The sequence below is a fragment of the Alosa sapidissima genome, chromosome 3 (assembly GCF_018492685.1).
Source record: "Alosa sapidissima isolate fAloSap1 chromosome 3, fAloSap1.pri, whole genome shotgun sequence".
Lineage (NCBI taxonomy): Eukaryota > Metazoa > Chordata > Actinopteri > Clupeiformes > Clupeidae > Alosa > Alosa sapidissima.
Genome location: NC_055959.1, coordinates 22,709,837 through 22,730,662, shown reverse-complemented (window position 1 = coordinate 22,730,662; position 20,826 = coordinate 22,709,837). Strand labels below are relative to the sequence as shown.

Sequence of the window (20,826 nt, the reverse complement as noted above, 5' to 3'; positions counted from 1 at the left end):
CATATAACCATATACATAACCATATCATGATATAATAGAATTATAGGTAAATTCTGATGGACAAATGTACCAGGTAAATAAAAACATTGTTTTCATCGGTGTAAGAGTTCAAGTCTTCATTTATTATGTTTCATATACACCAATATTTTTCAGCTGTATTAGAAAAAAGAATATTGAAAAAAATTGACAAGTTTTACAAACAGGCCAAGTTCAACCTCACATTGTGGTTTAAAGCCTCATAGTCTCCCTATGCCCCCCAATCTACAAAGACCACATTTTCTGGAGGAATAAGTCCATACTAGGGTGCATTACCCAAGTACATTTGCTTTTGCATGTTTAGTCAGCTCCAGGTAGAATAGGGGGAAATTAAGTCTGAAATCCAGGCATCAAAAATCTTTTCAATGTAGACACATCATTTCAAAAAGACTGAGAAGTTTCATAAGTTAACTTTAACATAAGCTCATTTAGAGAAAATCAATTTCCTGAAGTGGCATTTTTATCTCTCCACAGGGTGTCATCAATCCCAAACCTGTGTTGACAAACAGAAAGGGAGGGATACAGGGCTGGTCACCAGCCTGAGGGGTCAGCCATGCTGCTCAACTTTGGAACGGGATCCAAGACGCGGCAGCCGTGAAAGGAGGCCATAGGCAGGCCGGAGGGTCAGGGAAGAGTGGAGCACCAACGTCACAGGGGTCTGGGTCCACCACCAACCAACAGTTCAAGAATCAAATTCTTGCTTTATTACGATTTTTTTAGGGCGCGAAATGGGGTGCAGTGCGTTCTAAGAGGCTGAAGGTTGTAGTTTGTTGTTATGAGACCTAGAGAGCATGGGGGGGAAAAGCAAAGCTGAGAAATAATGTCTTTATTGACTTAAAACAGGATTACACAACAAAGAAGTAGAAGTAAACAAAAAGGATGAAAATAATGGATGGTCTGGGGTCACTTGAGCAGCCATGTTGCTGTAATCCATTGGGAATGCCTTTTTCAGTTATTACAGTGATGTGCAATGATAGGAGGGATCCAAGACATGATGAAGATAAACAAATATTTATTGACCACAAAAGTCCTTTCAAACCTAAAACAATCTTTCCAAAAGGTTTTGAGGTTCTGCATAATCTGTTGTAGAGGCCTATTTACAATTAAAATGCAAAAAATCTAAAATTGTCAAAAAAAAACTAGTCAGCAATGGTATTTATTCAATTAAAACCATGCCTACTGAACATTTATTCATGTAAGATCTGTTATTTTCTTGGTAAGACATAATTCAGTCCAGGGAGGAAGAGCTAAGATGGCAAAACCTATTTGATAATGATCTCACAATAAAATGTACAACTTCAGGTCAGGGTCAATCAGGGTCAACTTAACAAAAACGGAAAAACAAATCAATTGCATTAAATATTAAGTTATGAGTTTCAAAATAAATGTTTCTTCACTGATGAGTTTAAGCAAAGACAAACAAAATATTGTCAACTTTACTGGTACTGTTATTAGAGGTTGACATGAGACACGAGATGAGAAACATAGAAACAAGTCAAAAGCATATCCCTTGATTACATCTGTCTTCCACGTAGCTTAGTCAACATGGCTGCCACACAGTGATTGTCATAGAAGGCATCTTTGGAGTTAGGCTTATTCTTACGAAACAGTATTTTTGTTTTGTTTTGTTTTGAAAGAGTGTAATGGGTGACTTTCAGAAATTAAAACAAAACACAAAAGCTGAAATGGTTCTTAAATATGAAATCACATAGATATTTCCTCTGTTTATGAAACAAGTCCCATGATTTGAAACTAGAAGTTGACCCCTGGCATCCAGCTCTGAGTCCAGAACATAACGTCATAATGGGCATGACTTATGACAATCTGCAACAGAGAAGAATGGGTGGGGACACATTACATGCAGGTGACACAAATGCAAGGCAGACACAAATAGGGAGAGATGCAAAATGCTTACACACACACACACACAAACAAACAAAACCAATGACGATGCAAAAAGACCACAGCCATGCATTTGTGTTCTTTGTCACATGAGCATGATAGAGAGAGCCAGGAATTGAATCTGAGAAACAGAATGAGATGCAATTATATGAAATTCATTCAGTGTTAAGGGGTAAGAGATGCACAAACTACAAAACTATACTGCTGTACAAACTACATGGGAAGGTGAAAAGAACGATAAAAAGTACAGGTGAAGGAGATGATAAAATGTACACGTGATGCAGAGAGAGGAGTGAAGAAGTGATCCCGAAGATCCCCTTTTCTTTATGTATTGCAAAGGTGGCCAAACAGGCCCCCCCAGCTGAGAACGGAATGGTTCTAAGGATGCCACTGAGGAACACTTTGTCTTACCTGCTTGCTTTGAATGCTTTGAGTTTCTGAACAAAGAAGGACTCCAGCACCTCGGCGCACTGGTAAAACGGCGAGTCGTTTGGGTTGTAGTAGCGGCAGTTGTCGAAGATTTTGGTCATGTCCGCTACGAATTCAGTCAGTTTGCTGTAATACCGCCTCTGTAGTCGCTCCTCCATTGTGGACAGATCTGAGACAATACAGTGGATGGTTTTAAGTCTACAACCATCTTCAAGATTTTATACAAACTGGGAATATATAGCTACATGTGTCTTATTAAATATTTCTTTAGGTTCAACAGCAGTCCAATTTACGCTAAGAGGAAAACACCTTTCTGAAAGCACAAGGAAGACCGTAAAGACGGTGGGAGAGAATATCCATACCCATTGGTTCCTTAATGACACCGTAGTAATCAGGAGCATCATTGGGGTCCACTGGCTCCAAGAACGGCCAGCCCATTTTGTGGGCCTAGTTGAAAAAAAGAAACATCGCTGATCAATCAACGATACATTGACGGCAAAGACCACTGACCAGTCCAATGGCAGAGATGGTACAAAACCAGTTATATTGATTATGTACTTTTAAACTTTCTTTCTAAATCTGTCAGTTGTTCTACTCTCATTCAACCCTTCTACAGATCAGCACTGAAGATACCAACATCCATATATGTATTAAAGGTCAATTAAAATTCTTAGTGTCCTGTATAATCACACAACCATATAAAAATTGATTAAAAAAGACCTGATATTCCGCAAAATGACTAAACTAACTGATAAACTGATGAATCTTTTCCTAAAAGCCTTGGTTAAGAAATATGGCACGTTGAAAAACACATTAGCAAAAAAGATTGATGAACACAAATGAGCAATATGGGAGTGCAGATGAGGAGGAATACATGCAGCGGTAGGTCTTCACCTGTAAGCAGCGTAATATTCTTTTCAAGCCTTCGTAATCCTTGTCTGTGAGCGGCGTGAGAACGGTCATGGCATCTTCCGTGGACTGGCACTGCGGGCACACATATTCATCAATCTCCGTGGCTTCACTCTGCAGTATGCCCACGCAGCGACCATGGTACCAGTTCTGGCATCGGTCACAGCCAATGTAGAATCTACAAGAAACAAAGTAAAGTTGATAAAAAAAACACTGGGTTAAAAACATCAAGATGCAAAGTTAGCATTCCAGAGCATCAAAGAGGTTGTATCTTAAGCATCAAATAGGATAGTTCAAGTTCAGAGTATAGGAGACCACAGCATGGCATAGGCGATCTATAAACCAACTCTAGCTAAACTCTTGGGCCTATAATTACCGTACAGAAAGTCACAAACTTTAATCATTTCTTCACATTTCCCATTTTGCACAAATACTTACTGGGCTTCATCGTACGGTGTCCGACAGATGCAGTACAGCTCCTCAGTACTACCTTCTTGCTGCCTTTTGCAATCACTGCAAACGTAGTCCTCCATTTTTCTGGCCTCCTTTTCAGTGATACCAACACAATTGCCATGAAACCAGTTGGAACAAAGGTCACAGCCAATGTAGAACCTGTGACAAAGAAATGTTTGAGCTGGGCAACTGGCAATTTTGTTCTCAGAACAACTTCCTTAATAATGCTACTGTAGTCTCATTAGGTTGGCTGTGAGTGCACTAGCATGCTTACTTTGCTTGGTCATAGGGTGTTTTGCAGACACAATAAAGCTTGGTGTCCTTCTTGGGATCCTTTGAGGTAGTGGAAATCATCTTCTTCTTCTTGTGTTTGCCGGACGATGGAGACTCCCGCTCGTCGTCACGTTTCCGCTTGTGGCCTGCGGACGGCGAGGTGAACGTAGAGGAGGACGAGGTTGGGGTGGAGGACGAGGAGAGTGCGCTGGCTGCCTGCGTGCTGGCTGCTGCTGCTGCTGCTGCTGCGGCTGCCTGTGCTGCCTGGGCCGAGGCAGCCTGGGCTCGCTCCTTCTCTCGCCGCATCCGGCCCAGGTCTTTGCGTAGCTCGTCCTGATGAATGACAATGGAACAAAATGGATGACGACTTTGTGGGACTGATGATGATCTGTGGCCTAAATAATCAGCCACATGCAATAGTCTTTAAGTCATGAAATGCAGGCATGGTCAGGTCCAGCAATCAACATATCCACTCAGATGAAGTATGTTTGTCAGGCTAGACACATACATGGCCTCAGAAGACATTAAAATGATCACTGAGCCTTTTCATATTATGGTAGGTGTAATGTGAAATCCAAGGATATAATCATATCAACTTCTACACACAAGTCACCAAGATGTGTTTCAATCTTTCACCACCAACCCACAAAATGTGTACCCATCTTGTTAACATTAAGACATGCTCTTATTTTGTGTACAAATTATCTGAGCATATAAATTATACAGGTTTTGAAGGTCTACTGAAGGTACAAACATCTAACATCAGAGGGGTAGCGTTATTTCACGAACACTACCCCTAACGTCCATTAACACATTATAATCAAAGGTACTCCACATTTTCAAGAGTAAATAGACATAAAGGTAACGGTAAAGGCTCGACTGCACACAGGTGAGTGATAATTCGTTCCGCCTGACCACCGACGAGAAGGGGCGTTTGCCGTGACACATAGTGTTGACTACTTGCTCCTTACCTGCACTTCTATCTGCAGGTCCTTGTCTAGCAGGGCTCTCTTCTTGAGGATCTCAGCCTTGAGCTGCTCCTTGTGCTTGTAGAGCAGTGCGGAGAGTTTGGAGGCGTTCTGCTTGCTGCGCTTCTGCTCCACCGACTCCTCCCGCTTCCTCTTCTTAGCTGCCTGCTTCTCGTCCTTGTCAATCTTGTCCAGGATGAACTTCATCACCTGGTTGCACACGATCATCCTGGGAAGACGACCCAAAAAAGTTAGCAGATTGGCTAAATAAACAAATGACGGGTAGACATGGGTAGGCAAATCCACAGTTGGATAGACTTTAAATTGTGAGGCCATGTGTCCATTATGTACCTCTGGTTTTCCTCTCTCTCCTCAGGGGAAACAGTCTTCTTCTGTTTTAAGTGCTCTATAACTGCATTCTGCTTCATCACCACCTGCAGAACACAAAGGCAATCACGTCAACATCAAGAGCATGAATTCATTCTAGTGCACTCGTGTGTATCTCCACCTCTTTAACCAAAGCCCTTAGGTGTGACCCATCCCTGTCCCTGTCCTACCTGCTTCTGGAGGAGGTCTCCCTGGCTGGTGGCCTGCTGGGCCTGCTGCTCCCTCTTGGCCTCCTGCTGCTGCCTCTTCTTCAGCTGCAGCTGCTGCTGCTGGTCCCTCAGCTGCTGCATGCGCTGGAGCTGCTCCTGTACGCTGGCCGCCTGGATGGTGACCACGTTCTGCACCTGGCCCCCGACGCTGACCACTGTCTGTTGCTGCTGCTGCTGCTGCTGTTGATGATGATGATGATGTTGCTGCTGGACAGGGGAAGCGGCGGCAGGCTGCTGCTGGATGGTGATGGGCAGCTGGAGCTTGATCTGCTGGGGGACGCCGCCGCCTTGCTGCTGCAGCTGGGCGGCCACCTGGCTCTGGATCTGGGAGAGCACCTGCTGCTGGATGCCTGGCACGGCGATGAGCTGCTGGTGGAGCTGCAGCGACGGGCGCACCTGCACCTGGACCTGAGCCTGGAGGGGGTGAGCTGTCCCCGCTGTCGCCTGGGGCTGCTGCTGCTGCTGCTGCAAGGAGGAAGCCTGGACCTGCACCTGGGCGTGGACGGGCACAGGGGCAGGGGCGGCAGCAGGAGCCGCAGCCAGGACCGGCCGAGGCTGGACCTGAAGCTGGGCCTGGCTGACCACTGTCTGGCCCATCGTCGAGGCGACCGTAAAGGTGCCCAGAGTGTGGGCTGCTGCTGTGGACACCTGCACCTGTGCCAGCTGCTGCTGCTGCTGCTGCTGCTGCTGCTGCTGGGGTTGCAGGGATTGCAGGGATTGGTGCTGGAACTGGAGCTGTGGCTGGGCCACAAACTGAGGCTGCTGCTGGACAGACACAGGGACAGACACAGGTACAGACACGGGGACAGACACGGGGACAGAGGTGGGAGTCTGGGCGAGAACCTGGGCTGGAGGCAGTGAGGATACTGGAGAAACAGACATGGACATCGAGGAGGGTGTGGGGGCAAGTGCCGGCACAGACGCTGGGATGGGTGTCGGGACAGGGGCCTGGGTGGGGACAGCCATCTGTGGGGGGGGCTGCATCGGGCCGAGGGGAGGGGGTCCAGAGGAGGCAGGTTGAGGCTGCAACACTCTCTGATCAGGCTGAAGACCTGGAGGAGGAGAAAGATCAAAGAATAAATTACCAAATACCAAACCTACTTTCTTCAAATTTCAAATAATTGTATTGACCATTATCTGGAATGCCCACTAATTCCTCCATTGGTAATGTAAGCATCATCTAATCTCAACTACATTTAACACCTTTGCAAATGATGTCAACATTCAAACACACATGTTAAAAAAACAAATTCTCTCTATCTCCATGGCCTTAATCAAATAATGAATAAGCTAATGACCGCTTTAAGCTAATGACCACCAAAATCTCTTCTTTGATGCCACTAATTTCACATCCAACCATGTGCCAATAATTTCTAGTCCAACCATGTGCCAGTCCTTTGCTTTGGACTCCCGTGTGGTGTTGGGTAAAGTGAGTGCTGACCTGGCACTGCAGCTGTGGAGGTGGCAGGGGCAGCAGGGATGCTGGTTGCGGGCGTGGGGGTGGCCGCCTGTGTGGAGGCTGGGCTGGGCGTGGGTGGCATGGGCGTGAAGAGGAAGCGCTGCACCTGGCCATTGGGCATGGCCGCCTGCATGAGCTGCTGCCCCGGGCTGGGGATGACCGTCACGCCGGCGGGGATGAGCTGCAGCTGACCAGTCGTCTGGCCCTGACCCTGAATCACCACGGTCAGACCCTGATTTCCACCCTGATCGCAAACACACAGACACTTTTAGAAGGAAGCAAACAGAACCATGGAGATGATGACTCAATAAAATAAAATATCAGTTAAGGTTAATAAAACACTGAACAGTAAAACTACCTTAAAACATGGTATTGCCCAGTGGGCGCCTGTTCTCACCTGTGCTCCCTGGGTAAGCTGCGTGAGCTGAGCCAGTGTCAGTTTGACCTGGGCCTGCTGGGGCCTGGGGCCAGGCTGGGCCACTTGGGGCCCCGGAGACTGAACGGGGGTGGCAGGAGTCACAGCACGCGGGGAGGCCACGGCTCCCGCCATCCTTTGCACGCCGCCACCCGCCAGCATGGTACTGGCACTGGAGCTGGTCACAGCAGTGGACACTGGCTGGCCGCGGATGATCTGAGTGACCACCTGCTGCGTCTGACCTGGAGGACACAAGGAGCCGAATATGTTTGCTTCAATCCACTACAAATTACCGCTACAAATAATACATTTACAAGGGTGTGGTACAATTAACAAAATGCACACAATAATGGCTGTAAAATATGGCAACATTACAATATGGGAACATTTCATTTCAGTTTTAGGACATATGCACATGATAGACAGTGACACAAGAAATGGACAATGCCGTAAGATAAAGGCGAAGATGTATGCTGTTATAGCCTTACCACTATCAAATACTTCCGGTATTTAGCACTTTGAGTCCCTTTTCTGGTTTGTTTTGGATGAACTAGAGTGGTGGACACCGAAATTTTGACGATTGGTCCTGTCTCGACTTTTCTGACTTGTTTTGAATCGCCTTTACCGCTTCAGAGTGGCTGCCTACAGGCATGCACAAACATGTCCTTAAAACAACCCTTAAAGTTTGTTTTCAAAACTGTGCAACTCACCGAGTGGTTAGTGGTGTTCGTTGATTATTAAAATCAAATATATCGGCGCAATGTATGATTTCCAGCCATCTTATTTGCTATTGTGGAACTATTTTTTCAGACACCTCACAACCGCGTATAAACTTCCGCTCAATATTTGAGCCTGAAGCACAGACTGTGGCACAGTAATATCAGCGTGCAATGAGTCTTCCAACAGAAATCAATGAGATTTTACAAAATGGCAAATAAAACACGACAGAAACTGTATTTCGCTACGCTACGTTTTTATAAAACGGCTACCACATATAAAACATTAAAAATTGATACAAAATAAACAAATAATCATGAAATTTAAAAGCTATTTCATCTACAAATGTCCATTCTTCTGCGGAGTCCCCATAGAATAGTTCCACCGCTAGTAGATTCTTATCGGAATTGTTGCTCAGCAACTTTGAATTTTAACCGTTATGCATTCTAAGCGCATTAATATAGAACGAAATGCGGTCTCAGTCATGCTATATCGGGAAAATATACAATGGCATCGAACACGATTCAACCAATCATAATCAAGGACCGGAACTATCAGTTTTATAATAAAATAAAAAAACCTCCTTGATATACCGTAGATGGAATACAAAAGTATACCTTGCTGGACAACCAGGGGTGTGCGGATAATGGTTTTGCCCAGCGTGGTGGTCTGTTGCAGGGGTGAGCGGATCACCGTCATACCGGGACGGAGGGGGGTTCCTGTGGTGATCACCTATGTAGAAAAATGAAACTTTTATGTAAAATTTACTGGTAATTTGCCTCTTATACTTTAGGACTTGTGTGTGTTCAATATAACTTGTCATTTGTTTACATGGCAGCATCATGTTTGAAGTGTGTGTGTGTGTGTGTGTGTGTGTGTGTGTGTGTGTGTGTGTGTGTGTGTGTATGTGTGTGTGTGTGTGTCTACCTGCTGTGTGGAGGTGACGGTGTTGGGCTGGATGTTGATGGTGGCTGTGCGGGGCTGGAAAGCGGTGAAGGACTGGGCAGTACCCGGGCTGCTGCTGGGGATGATGCCCACCACCTTCTGCTGCACCTGGACCACACCTGCACAAACAGAGAACAGTGCTGAACCAGCCTGGACCACAGCAGGCCACACACACAGTCACAGTCACCAGACTTTCACATTCATCTGACAGAGGCTGTTGGATGAGAGCACTCTGGTGCTTTCTGTTCACCCATGAAAGAAGGAGAAATATGCAGGGATGCTTTCACTAGGCAGAGGCTCTCAAGCCTGACTAATGGTCTGGGTGGTTAGCTCAAGACTTTTAGGGATTTTCAGCATAGAATTCTCAGTAGGACCTCTGAGCTATATTTGTCTGAAAACAAAACATTAGCATGCCTTGTTTTACAAAAAGCAGTCTGTTCACAAATAGACTGCAAAACCAGCAAGCATTCAAAAGCTCCTATTTATGTTCAGAGTAGCGACATTCAAAACCATGTGTGCAAGCACAGGATCCAATATTTGCTCAAACATGGACATAAATACAAATGACAGCAACACAGGGAACATTTTCCAATTGTTCAATTCAACGAAATCGTCCAGACATCTGTGCAATTCTGTCTATTCTCTAAATAAAGATGCAGCATTGACCCAGCAGGGCCCTCTATGTATGCGGTCAAGCCTAGTTTAAAGGAACACACCAACTTTTTGGAAAATAACCTTATTTGCCGTCTACCCCAGAGTTACATAAGAGGATACATATCCTTCTCTTCTCTGTGCGTACAATAACCCAGTCTGACATTGTTAGCCTAGCTTAGCATAATTCAATGGAAGTGGGCTAGACCAGTTAGCCTATAGGCTCGTTAAAGGCGGATATATATCCTCTTATCGAACTCTGGGGTAGAAGGCAAATAAACTTCCTTTAAGTAATCTCAAAATGGTATCCCACTGGTATGTCAGGCCGGCCATTACCTCCTTGCGTGGACGGCACATTGACAGTGACTATCTTTCCGCTGGTTGGCAAGGGCAGAGTGGCAGTGATCACTTTGCCGGCCATGGACACCGGTGCGGCCGCCACCTGGAACGCTTGCCCAGAGGTGGTCACGCTGCCCACTACTGTAGCGACAGGGCTGGTGGACGCTGAAAGATACACGTCACACACCCACTGTCACACCTGAATATGACAACGGTTTGAGACGAGTCTATAGAGGCAGTGGTGTCCACTTCCATTTACAATGGGGACTGATGGATTTTTGAATGGGGATTTCCATTTGAGGTTTTATTCCAGTGGATGCTTGGACTATGCCGATCTATTTGTCTGTTTGTGGTTGCTTTAAAGTCTGTCTTAGGAAAAGAGTGGCCTCATTTGGGACTCCAGAGTGGACACCACTGGATTCTAATGTCGCCAAGCAAGTGTCCTAAGCTTTCACTGGGCACGACCATGAAGATGACGACCACAAAACTGTAAACAAATTTAAGCAGCGAAAATGACAGCCAGACCGACCAATCAGAAAAAAAAAATAAACACGAAAACCACACCATCACAAGCAAATGAAAGAAACAATAATAAAGCAAGGCAAACAGAATTATGCTCACGGTGAAGTCTTTCTACAACCCTGTAAGGACACTTATTCACAAACACACCACCCAAACGTTAACAGCAACATGATCTGACCTTGACTAGTCTGCCCCTGCTTGACCCAGGTGGCAAACGATTGCTGGAAGTTCTTGTTCTGCTGGAATGTCACAGGTGTGCCCATCTTAGTGGCCAGAACCACTTTGGTCCCGGGGGTGACTGTGCCCGTGAGGGAGCCCACAGTGATCTTCTGGGGGGTGCCAGTGGTGGGTGTGGAGGGGGCGGCGGTGGTGCCAACTGCCCCTGGCTTCTGCTGTTCCAGGCGCTTCTGCAATCACAACCAAAGGGTTTATATGGCCACTGCTGTGGAGACTTGCAGAGTGGTGCAAAAAAGGACAGGTAGTAGTGCAAAGACATATAATGCGTATATAACATATATTTTTGAATTTCCAAAACATCACTGCAACACAGAATTTAGCTACATATGTTTTTCAGAAGCCAAAATCATAATTGAAATGAATACTCTGTTAATTGCACAGCCCTAGTTTACAGATTATGCTTTAGCCCAGAGGTTCTCAATCACTTTGGTTCCAAGGACCCCCTGTGGGGGAGAAAATATTTGTCATCGTAAAAATGAAGCATGTGCCATTTGTATTCTCTGAAGTTGTAGCCAGGTTCACTATGTGTTTTCTGGCAACTTGTTCTGTCTTTTGACAACTTTAGATTTGGCATTACTTGTCAACATGGTCTGACAAACATGTCTCTACATTCATCAGTTAGCTAGTTAGCAAATAAACCATCTAAGCAGCAATGGGAATGGTTTCTTTGTTAACAGATTCAAAATAAATTTAAATTTGGCTGGGAACAAATATACACAATTTACTTGTTTTATTGGTGAAAAGGGTCATCATCTGTACATATGAATTTTTAAAGTGATAAACCACAACTTCATAATTTAAAGTAAATTCTTTCGTGTACCCCTTGGCAATGGGTTGAGGACCCCTAGGGGGCCCCAGACCCCACTTTGAGAACCACTGCTTTAGCCCATGAAAACTATAGCAGCAAACCCATGAACAAAAGCAGTTCATGCAAATGACAAGGTCACATTCATGCCCCCGTTTCCAATAAATGACCAATACGAACAAAAGGCCCATTGGAAAGTTGCCCCAGACAGCCATGGTTAGAGGCATTCTCCCCACACCCCAATTTGGTGAAGGGGGGGAGCTTCCAGTCCACACAGATGCGCGGGGGAAACAGTCTGATTTTCCCACCTGCTGGGCGGCCAATCTCTGGTGCTTTAGCTGAGCTTCCAATTGGGCCTTGCACTCTTCTGCTTTCTTCAACACACTAACCTTAGCCTGTTCAGACGACTGCACCTTTTCCCGTTCCACCCTGCCACAGGAAAATAAAATGAGATTAAGATTAGAGCTGCTCAAGTACAGTTCAACTGATACAGTATTTGTGCAATTCTACTACATGATTTCATTGTTTCAATTCCACACTGTACCAAATCTAAGTAACCACTTCACTTCATTCTCTCTTTTCATAAATACAACTGAGGCAGACTCCGGCCATTTTACCTTTCAGCAAATGCTCTGATCTCCCAGAGCTCCAGGTCCTCCTCAGCCACCCAGGTCTCCACCACCACCGGGCCCGTCTGCTTGGTCGGCTCCGGCTTCTTGGGTCGCAGAGCACTGGAGCGAAGGCCCTTCCTCTGGGGTGTAGGAGACTCTGTGGGAGGGAAAGAGCCTCACCTGGGTTAAATGTTGCTTCCTCGAAGAAGAAACTGACAATTCCCAAATAGGATTATACATGATCTGATAACATACGTTTTGTTAACTCATTGAGTGCCAAAAACGTAATATTACGTTTTTAGCTTTTTTTTTTTAAATTACGAAACTAGACACTCTAACACACCTTATATGTGATTTTGGGAACTCTGTGATTAATGGAAATGAAATATATGAAAACGCACAATCTGGACATTTTATCATAACTCGGTTGCCGCTTTGGGTCGAATCAGTGACACATGCACGTCAGGTCAAAACCAGGCCATTTTCGCGGGTCTATCACTAGGTGGCAGTCTCGCCAGGTCTCGCTGATCACTTCCCGGAAAGTTTACACAAGTAAGTAACAGGCAACACTTCATATTTCATGAAAGACATTATATCTCCATTTCTAGAAAAAAACAGCGATTTTGATGAAAACTAGCCACTGTCTAGCTTGGGATTTCTCAGGAACAGAGGCGTGTAGAAATACACGGTTTGCACCCACCGAGAGCTTAAAGTCTCACCTTTCAAAAGAGCCATTGTATGTGTTCATAGCTATAACACAGAATATACTGTGGCTGTACAAAAATCATCAACAATGGTCTAGATTGCTGGCACTCTAGGACAAAGCTCCCAAAAACAGCTTGGCATTCAATGAGTGAATATTGTCTCCATGGGTGGCATTTTATAGCATTTACACTGGTTTACACTGATGTACACGCCAAGTGCAAACAATACAACCATGCAGCTTATAAGATGTGACTTAATGACTTATATTCAACATGGGCTCATTCTGCAAGATTATATTCAATATCAAGTCTGCCTGTGCTGATGCAGGAAAAAAAAAACTTTTATTAATAATAATAATAATAATCATAATAATAATAATAACAACAACAACAACACATCCTTTCTTTCATGCTACCTTTAGGTGTGTCTGGGACCCCGATGGGACAAATGATCTTGCGGATGCAGTACTCTGAGCGGATGCCATAAGGCCCCACATCTCTACGCTTGATGATCTCTGTTGTGGTGATCTCAGTGTCTGAAGTCTCTGTGAAGTAAAGGAAGGAAATAAGCAGTTTCCCCATTTGTCTTCGGTCTCCTCCCTTCTAAATATAGCCATAGTAGGCCTGTGTGAATTCAATACCACAGCAATAATAACACATCAACACATTATCACCACCACCACAGACTGATGAATGCACTCACCCGTGCGGGTGGTGCCCACAGCAGGGGCTGGCTTTACCCCCATGTCGTCCCACCTCAGACAAGCCCACAGCAGCCTTAGCATGAGGCTGACCCCTGCAAGGGACCTCACTGTCTGCAAGCGATACCTGTGGCAAACACTCTACATTAGCAGTTGTACTTCTTATTAAATTCATGCTACTGTATGGTCAAACAGCACTACATGACATAGATTGTGTTGAAACAGATACATTTTGCATTAAGCCATTTGCATAACTCCGGTCAGTGACTTTGCCATAAACAACATTATTTCACCTACAGCAAACAATAGACTAGAACAATAGTGTTATGCCTTTAGCAGCACATGGCAAAATACAAATACAAATTGTTAAGCCTTCACCAGGCAGCCGAACAAAGAGCAACAGTGTTGAACAAACAGTCCTGAGTCGTACAAACACAGACGAATGTTTGTTAACGTTTGCAAACCGTGAGTTCTCGGCAAACCTTTGCAAACACTCACAAACAGTTGGAGGAATTAGTTCTACGCGAACATATAGGGAAGTTGGAATAAGGGTTGCCATGGAAATAGAATGTTTACGCAAAATGATTCAAATTGAACTTTTCAGAGAAGACATGCTCGCCTAGAACATTTGCCACAGTTTGCCAAATATGAATACACCCTTGGCCTTTTTAACTAAGCAGAACCAAAGTGTGTATGGTATGTGCATTTCATACTAACCTCCAGGTAATGCTAAATGTAGGCCTGGGAGAAGGGTAAGGCCAGATATCTAGGGCAGGCTTGGCATTGTAGTTGAAGATGGGCACCTCGCGAATACCTCCTCGCCTAGCCATTTTTCTCAGATCATCATTGGGCAAAACAAAAATGCTCTTCTTGCTACTCTTGGTAATAAACTTGCGGTACGAAGGTAAGGCTGTTCCCGAACGAGACTTCTTTGAGCGCGAGAACTTGAGTAGCCTTACTCGGTCCCTGGTGGAATACTCTTTGCTCACAGTCATGGAGGTCGTAGATGAGCCTGAGGGACCAGACTTGGTGTTTGTGACGGTCACAGAGACAACGGCTTTCTTCTGATCTGTGACTACTGTTCCGGAGGCTGGGTTTGTGACTTTGGTAACAGTGGTGGTGGTGGTGAGAGTGGATGTGGTGCTGCTGGCCTCGACCTTCGGCTCAGGTACCGGCGGTACACTGCTACTACTGGTGACCTCGTCGATCTGCACCGTGGATACCGTTGTGGTGCTGGAGGTGGTGGTTGTTGTGGTGACCTGTGTAAGCGTTGTTTTGCGTTCCGCCGAGTTGCTGCTGCCACTGCTGTTGCCGCCACCATTCTCTGCAGCATCACTGCTGAGGCTGGACTCCTCCATGGAAGTCACCGGAGAGGGTGCCAGTTGTTTTAGCTTGGTGACGTCTACCTCCATCTTGGTCGTATCTGGAGTTTCTGTGCGACCTTCAAGACCAGAAGATGTTACAGTAGAGTCAGCAGATGCCTCATCCACATTATTCTCCAGACGAGATACCTTTTGAGGAATCGGGCAGTCAGAGGCCAATTCAGTGGCTGTCCTCTCGGCTTTGTTTTCCAGGCTGTTAGTGTTCTCTTTCCGTGAGTCCAGAGTTACTGCATCTCCATTTGTTAGAGGCTTTAGGGGGTCCTTTGCATTAATCCCCCCTCCCAAAGTGGTGGGCTCTACGTTAGAAGTCACATTGCTAGCTAGGTCCATCAGAGTTGATGCTTTGTTGTGAAATACAGGAGCCTCATTCCCGTTGACCTGCAAAAGCCCCGAGTTCTCAGTTCTAACATAATCTCTTTCATGCACATCCATACTTTCTCCTTCATCTTTCACCACACAGCGCTCATTACCTTCACCCGTGTGCTTATTACCATTTTCTCCCAACACCATCTGCGCGGTCCCTTCAGACTTAACGCTTGGTGCCTCCATAAGGGAGTTTGGTGTAACATTCTGGCTGGGAGATGGGTTGAGGGCTTCTTGGGAGCCCCCGTTAAGTTCACTGGGCCTCTCTGATCTCCCATTGCTCTGATCATTGCTCCCATGACCATCAGAAGCTGTGGAGGCTATCGAAACATTGTCATTTACACACCCAGAGTTCATTTGTGTCTGACTGGTTTCTGATGGGGTCTGAATTTCCCCAGTAGTAGCCGGAGTACTCTCACTGTCTTTCTGTTCTGCTGCTACTCCAGATTTTACCTTCGCCTCTTCTTGGTCAAATTCTAGCCTTTGGACCACAGGATCCTTCTCCGTCTCTACATTCAAAGATTCCTTCTCCTCCACCTGAATTGGCAGGGATTTCTCTTGCTCTTTGGTGTTGACTGCTTCTTCTGCCTTTATGGTATCACCTGATGACACCCTTACGTTTGCCTGACTGCTTAACGTTTCCTTCACAGATTTGTTTCCAGCGAGTTCACTCATCTTAAGGCGTTCAAGTCTCTGCTTCTCCTCCAGGGTGAACTGCCGAACACGTCTCTCCAGCAGCCCGTCCAGTTTGGAGGTCTTCACCTTCTTCTTGTAGGCGGTCCGCAACTGGAATCCTTCACTGACGTTCACCACGTCATGGTTGAAGGGTAACGAGGGTCCCACTCTGCTGGGATTGGGCACTTCCTCCCCCTCTGGCTCCTCCTTCACGGCATGCTCTTCACCTGGAGCCGGTGAGCCTGTCCTGCTTATCTTGTCTGTAAGAACAGGATAAAAGATTTCTTACTACCAGAACCATAGACATAAACAACATAACACTACATATAATGCTATCCCTATATTTATAGTTATGGAAAGACACCAGTTCATCGACTGAAAATTAGTCTTGTGATCTAGAGGATTTTTTTTTAACCATCACCAGATTCAATACCTTTCTCTTTGTTACTGCAGGAGTCAGGTGTACTGGGGTCCACGTCCATCTTCTCTGCTTCCTCTTCTTTTGCATGGCCGTTGGCCTTCTCCCCAGTCTCTTCCTGTACTTCTGTTCGATCCTTGGTCTGTGGCTCCCCTTCGTTGTTCTCTTTTCTTGTCTGTTCCTCTACTGAAGAATCTTCTGCAGGGGATTCAGGGGTAGGTTTTTGGTCCTCATCCTTCTCTGCTGCACTCTCAGGTGAGACTTCTGTCTTCTGGACTTCGGAGTCCGTGTTTGAGGCTGCCAAGTCTTTCTCTTCTTTCTGCTTGTCTTTATTATCTAACAAAAAACACATCAATTATTATCCTAGTCATAAGCTATGACTAACATTGAGAATATTAAACAAATTGTTCTTTTTAAATGATCACATACCACTGGGGAAATTTTTGCGATAATTGACATTTGTGTTGCCAGGAAACTTGGGCACAAATCGATGGACGTGCGTCTTGCTGATCCAGCTCCAGCCTCCATAGCCAGTTACTCTGTACTCCTCCCCTTTCTGCTTCCATACCTGAAGGGGTCGTTAGGAAGAGAGGAGCAGCCTAAGCAGTGAAGCAGAGACTAAGCAGTCTAGGCTGTCTAAGGTGGCCTTGATTTAATGTGAGATACTATTTGCATTCATTGAGACAAAGGAGAAGCATAGATTAAGGGCCAATCTCAGTTCTCTATTTTACCCCTTCCCCTTTCCCCTTAGTTTTGCGCGTGCACGTGAGACGAAGGGCTATCTCAATTCTCATTTCGATCGAGGGGTAGGGATAAGGGCAAGGGGTAGATACCCCTTAAAACCAAGCAAGATCGGGAGCTTACTTGAAACCGAGGGGTAAGAGAAATACCCAACATACATCGCTCACACCGGAAAAACAAGCACACCGAGAGGTTCATTGACATGAAATGTTGACATTAATAAGGATTATAAAATTAAAATGGTAATTGTTTTATGTTGCATTCAATCTTGTGACCATATATTGAAGGTCCTGTTCTTCATGAGGAAGTTTTCAAAAATCGCTGTTTTGTGAATGTTAACAGCACGTCATTACTTGCGCGAATGTCTCACATTTTACATATTTCCATGTCTGATATAGCCTACCCCGCGAATTGGCAGCATACCATGTCAGAAATGTAAGTCCAACAGCAGCTAAATTTGCTGAATTTTTATCGCTCGTCTGATATGAATGCTGCATAGGCCTACTGCTGCCGACTCCTCGCACAGGTAGCGGTTGCTTCTGGTGTCAAGTAACGACCATTTGGATATTATTGTAAAATATCGAAGGAGTTGTGGGATGTTTACATAGCAAACTGCATGTTTATCTTGTCCCCCTGTTTCATTCACCCGGACCAGGAGTTAGGCTGCGAACGAACATAGGCACGTTTTGCGGTTGTTGAAATAATTCCTGAACGGTTTTATTCCGAGCTGAAAATGCAATGATAGCCTATTTGACAGAAGACAGGTTGGTGGTGACAAAATATTAGTGTGGTACGATCTCTGTAAATTACGTTACTTCAAGTGTTTCAATCATCCCGCTCTCCCTTATGGTTGGCTAGTGGTATCTCATTTCCAAGGGAAATATTTTCACCCCTATGTCTTGCCACTCGGTTTCGAGGGACAAGGGCTAGGGGTAAGATGAAGGGATAGGGGAAGGGGAAGGGGTAAAAAAGAGAATTGAGATTGGCCCTAAGTATCTCCCTGCTTATATTTTACTTCTCCTGGGATTTCCAAAACAGCCAGACCCACATACCCACTAGAGATGTAAATCACAAGTTTCATCACAATTCATTATTGAATTCTTTAAGACAACAATTCTATTTATTTCAATACTTCATAATTAGCTGTGATGTGATTCAATTCAAAGCTTTGGTCTGTTGTCGATATGAAATGATAAGATTCATCCTCACACAATCTGGTGCATTTCCATGAATTAAAAAATATAGGTTATAATTTGAACATTATATTAGTGTCAAATACTGAAGTCATACTGTACACAATGAAGAAACACTGACTGTGGAATTAGGTAGGCTACACAAACTTAGCTAGTATGTTGTCTTTTTTTCTCCCCTAAAACCTCCTGTCTTTAGCTAGATGCATTTTAGAATTTAACACGGTTTAAATTCATGTGGCAGTAGAAGTGATATTTCTGTTACACATTTTGTAACAGGGATGTCCAGTTAGTAGGCTTGGTTATAAGTAGCCTACCAGTATTTGGAATATTCCCTACTGTTGCTTATAAACCACAATCAATATGGCTACCCATCACACATGAATAGCCAATTTCCTCCTCAGAGAAAAACCCAAGGTTTGTGTACCTGATGCTTGATGGGAAATGTGTACTTGACCCAGGTGGCCTGTTGTAAGGTCTCCTCATCCTCCAGTTTCTTCTCCTTCTTCTTCATTTTCTCTTTCTCCTCACGCTCCATGGAGGTCATGCGATGTAGCCTGAGGAAAGGAAATAGATTTTAAATACAGGACACAAATTTACCTGCAGGTGTATGATAAAAAGAGCAAAGTGACTCTTTGGGTTGTACAATCAGCATTTAAATGGTTTTGGCTTTGAGGCCCTGGGGGAACAGCAGGAGTCTGAGTGTGATAGCATCCAATTCATTACCCTTGACCTTCCTTCACACCAGCCAATCACAATTCTACTTTTAGAAAGTACATGTCCTTCCATGTTGTTACCTCTGCATGAACTGAGCCAAATGATGATTATTGCCCCAGGGAATATTTTTACTACCTGGATGTCCTATCTCAGTTTAAGAGTTAATTCAATGATTACAAAGCAATGTTGCCAAGCTACATTTTCTCACCGTGTGTGGCCCAATGCATCCTTCCACACTGGCAGCATGACAACTGGTTTGATGGCACACTCCAGGATGGCAAGCGCCAGAGCAAACTCCCTGGCCTTGCTGCACATCTGGACTGCTTTAGTCCAGTTTGTCCTATGGATTTCAAATGCATAGGTCAACAAATCAAGCTGTGGAACAACCTTCTCAGTCTACAGTTCTGAACCACTTAACTTCTCATTCCAAGGCGGCTCTGAACAAAATATACACTAAATACTGTACACCAAAATCACCAAATAAAAATGTGCATTTTAAAACGGCATAAAACGTTCATTAAGGCCCCTATCACATTAGGTAGCGGCAAACGTAACGCAACGCTCAGACCATAATAAGTTTTGTCTCGTTCCTAAGCAACACAAACGGTTTGTCAACGCTCGCGTTGCGCTTTGAAAGTTGAACCAAGTTCAACGCTCAGCTTGTTCAACGCTAGCGTTACGCCAGCGTTGCCACCGTTCCGCTGTCGAACCACAGAGAACAATAGGAAACCTGCCGCTTGCCGCTGGCTAATGTGATCCCCGCCCAGTTGAACAGTCAGGGATTAAGCCTAGTCTTAGACTAAAAGCTTTTTACAATGGGAATCTCCATTGAAGTTCTGTTTTAGTCCAGGGCTAGGCTTAATCCATATACGGGAAACTAGCTCATGAGGAATACAAGGGGAAGCCATGGGCTCCACCTTTACCTGTGCGAGGCCCAGTTTGGGTGTAGGAAGGGTGCAGGGATGTTGGTTTCCAGCTGGATGATGGTAAGGCGCAGCGTGGAGACGGTCAGCACCCTGGAGCCATGAACTGAGCCGTTCCACTTGAACTCGCCGGCGGGCGTCATGCAGAACTTGTGTGATAAGTGCCGCCGCTTGTCATGGTCCTCACGGTGCTGGTGCTTATTGAGAGCTACGGTGTTGGTGCTGTACTGGTTCTGGTAGACACGGTACTTGCCCTCCTGACCCAGCTTGAAGAAGGTGTTGAGGTTGCCCTTTGGCATCAAGTCTTTTCTGACACTGCCAAAACGAGATCCCTCTCCGAATGCAGGAAACTGAGGGGAGAAAACACAATCTCACTTGTGGATGCAGTCCTTAATTTGATTCAGTCTTTAGATTGACAGAGGAACCTCTGACAATTTCACACGCAGATTGTTCTGCTTTTTATGTGTTCCATACTGCATCCTCTTCAGCCAGTCATATTATTGATGTAAATGAGGTGAGTGATGGCCAATCAAAGATGGCGCTTCACTAGTAAGATAATTAAAATACTGTGAAAGTACTTCTTTCTACAGGCTGCATTACCCACCTCTTTGGATGTTTTGGTGCCGTCTGTAGGGCCCAGTTGACTCTTGAGCTGGCTCAGCTTACTGTCAGGGTTCCGCAGGCGGGTCACTATGCGTGTGGCAGAGCCACCCTTCCCAGACTCTCCATTCGCCTTGCCTTCTCC

General features: G+C 45.2%; 1 protein-coding gene across 5 annotated transcripts in view; it reads right to left on the bottom strand.

Annotated features, from left to right (window-relative positions):
* Nucleotides 1–101: 101 nt before the first annotated feature.
* Nucleotides 102–20,826, bottom strand: part of LOC121706191 (nucleosome-remodeling factor subunit BPTF-like) — a 29,641-nt gene continuing 8,916 nt past the window's right edge. For 3 of the 5 annotated variants that reach the window (XM_042087708.1, XM_042087711.1, XM_042087713.1), the window contains 26 exons: nucleotides 20,686–20,825; nucleotides 20,082–20,431; nucleotides 19,367–19,498; nucleotides 18,869–18,998; nucleotides 16,940–17,078; nucleotides 16,526–16,846; nucleotides 14,390–16,352; nucleotides 13,675–13,799; nucleotides 13,388–13,516; nucleotides 12,274–12,424; nucleotides 12,046–12,085; nucleotides 10,793–11,021; nucleotides 10,090–10,257; nucleotides 9,085–9,221; nucleotides 8,775–8,889; nucleotides 7,423–7,682; nucleotides 7,008–7,269; nucleotides 5,528–6,618; nucleotides 5,322–5,404; nucleotides 4,974–5,199; nucleotides 4,004–4,335; nucleotides 3,715–3,888; nucleotides 3,262–3,454; nucleotides 2,730–2,814; nucleotides 2,350–2,536; nucleotides 102–818 (listed from right to left, as the gene is read on the bottom strand). In XM_042087708.1, coding sequence (XP_041943642.1) covers nucleotides 782–818; nucleotides 2,350–2,536; nucleotides 2,730–2,814; nucleotides 3,262–3,454; nucleotides 3,715–3,888; nucleotides 4,004–4,335; nucleotides 4,974–5,199; nucleotides 5,322–5,404; nucleotides 5,528–6,618; nucleotides 7,008–7,269; nucleotides 7,423–7,682; nucleotides 8,775–8,889; nucleotides 9,085–9,221; nucleotides 10,090–10,257; nucleotides 10,793–11,021; nucleotides 12,046–12,085; nucleotides 12,274–12,424; nucleotides 13,388–13,516; nucleotides 13,675–13,799; nucleotides 14,390–16,352; nucleotides 16,526–16,846; nucleotides 16,940–17,078; nucleotides 18,869–18,998; nucleotides 19,367–19,498; nucleotides 20,082–20,431; nucleotides 20,686–20,825 — 7,199 coding nt within the window. In that variant the 3' untranslated portion in view covers nucleotides 102–781. Of the gene's footprint in view, nucleotides 819–847; nucleotides 1,861–2,349; nucleotides 2,537–2,729; nucleotides 2,815–3,261; nucleotides 3,455–3,714; nucleotides 3,889–4,003; nucleotides 4,336–4,973; nucleotides 5,200–5,321; nucleotides 5,405–5,527; nucleotides 6,619–7,007; nucleotides 7,270–7,422; nucleotides 7,683–8,774; nucleotides 8,890–9,084; nucleotides 9,222–10,089; nucleotides 10,258–10,792; nucleotides 11,022–12,045; nucleotides 12,086–12,273; nucleotides 12,425–13,387; nucleotides 13,517–13,674; nucleotides 13,800–14,389; nucleotides 16,353–16,525; nucleotides 16,847–16,939; nucleotides 17,079–18,868; nucleotides 18,999–19,366; nucleotides 19,499–20,081; nucleotides 20,432–20,685; nucleotide 20,826 lie in introns of those variants that run through there. The other 2 variants (XM_042087709.1, XM_042087712.1) reach the window with 2 other exon arrangements.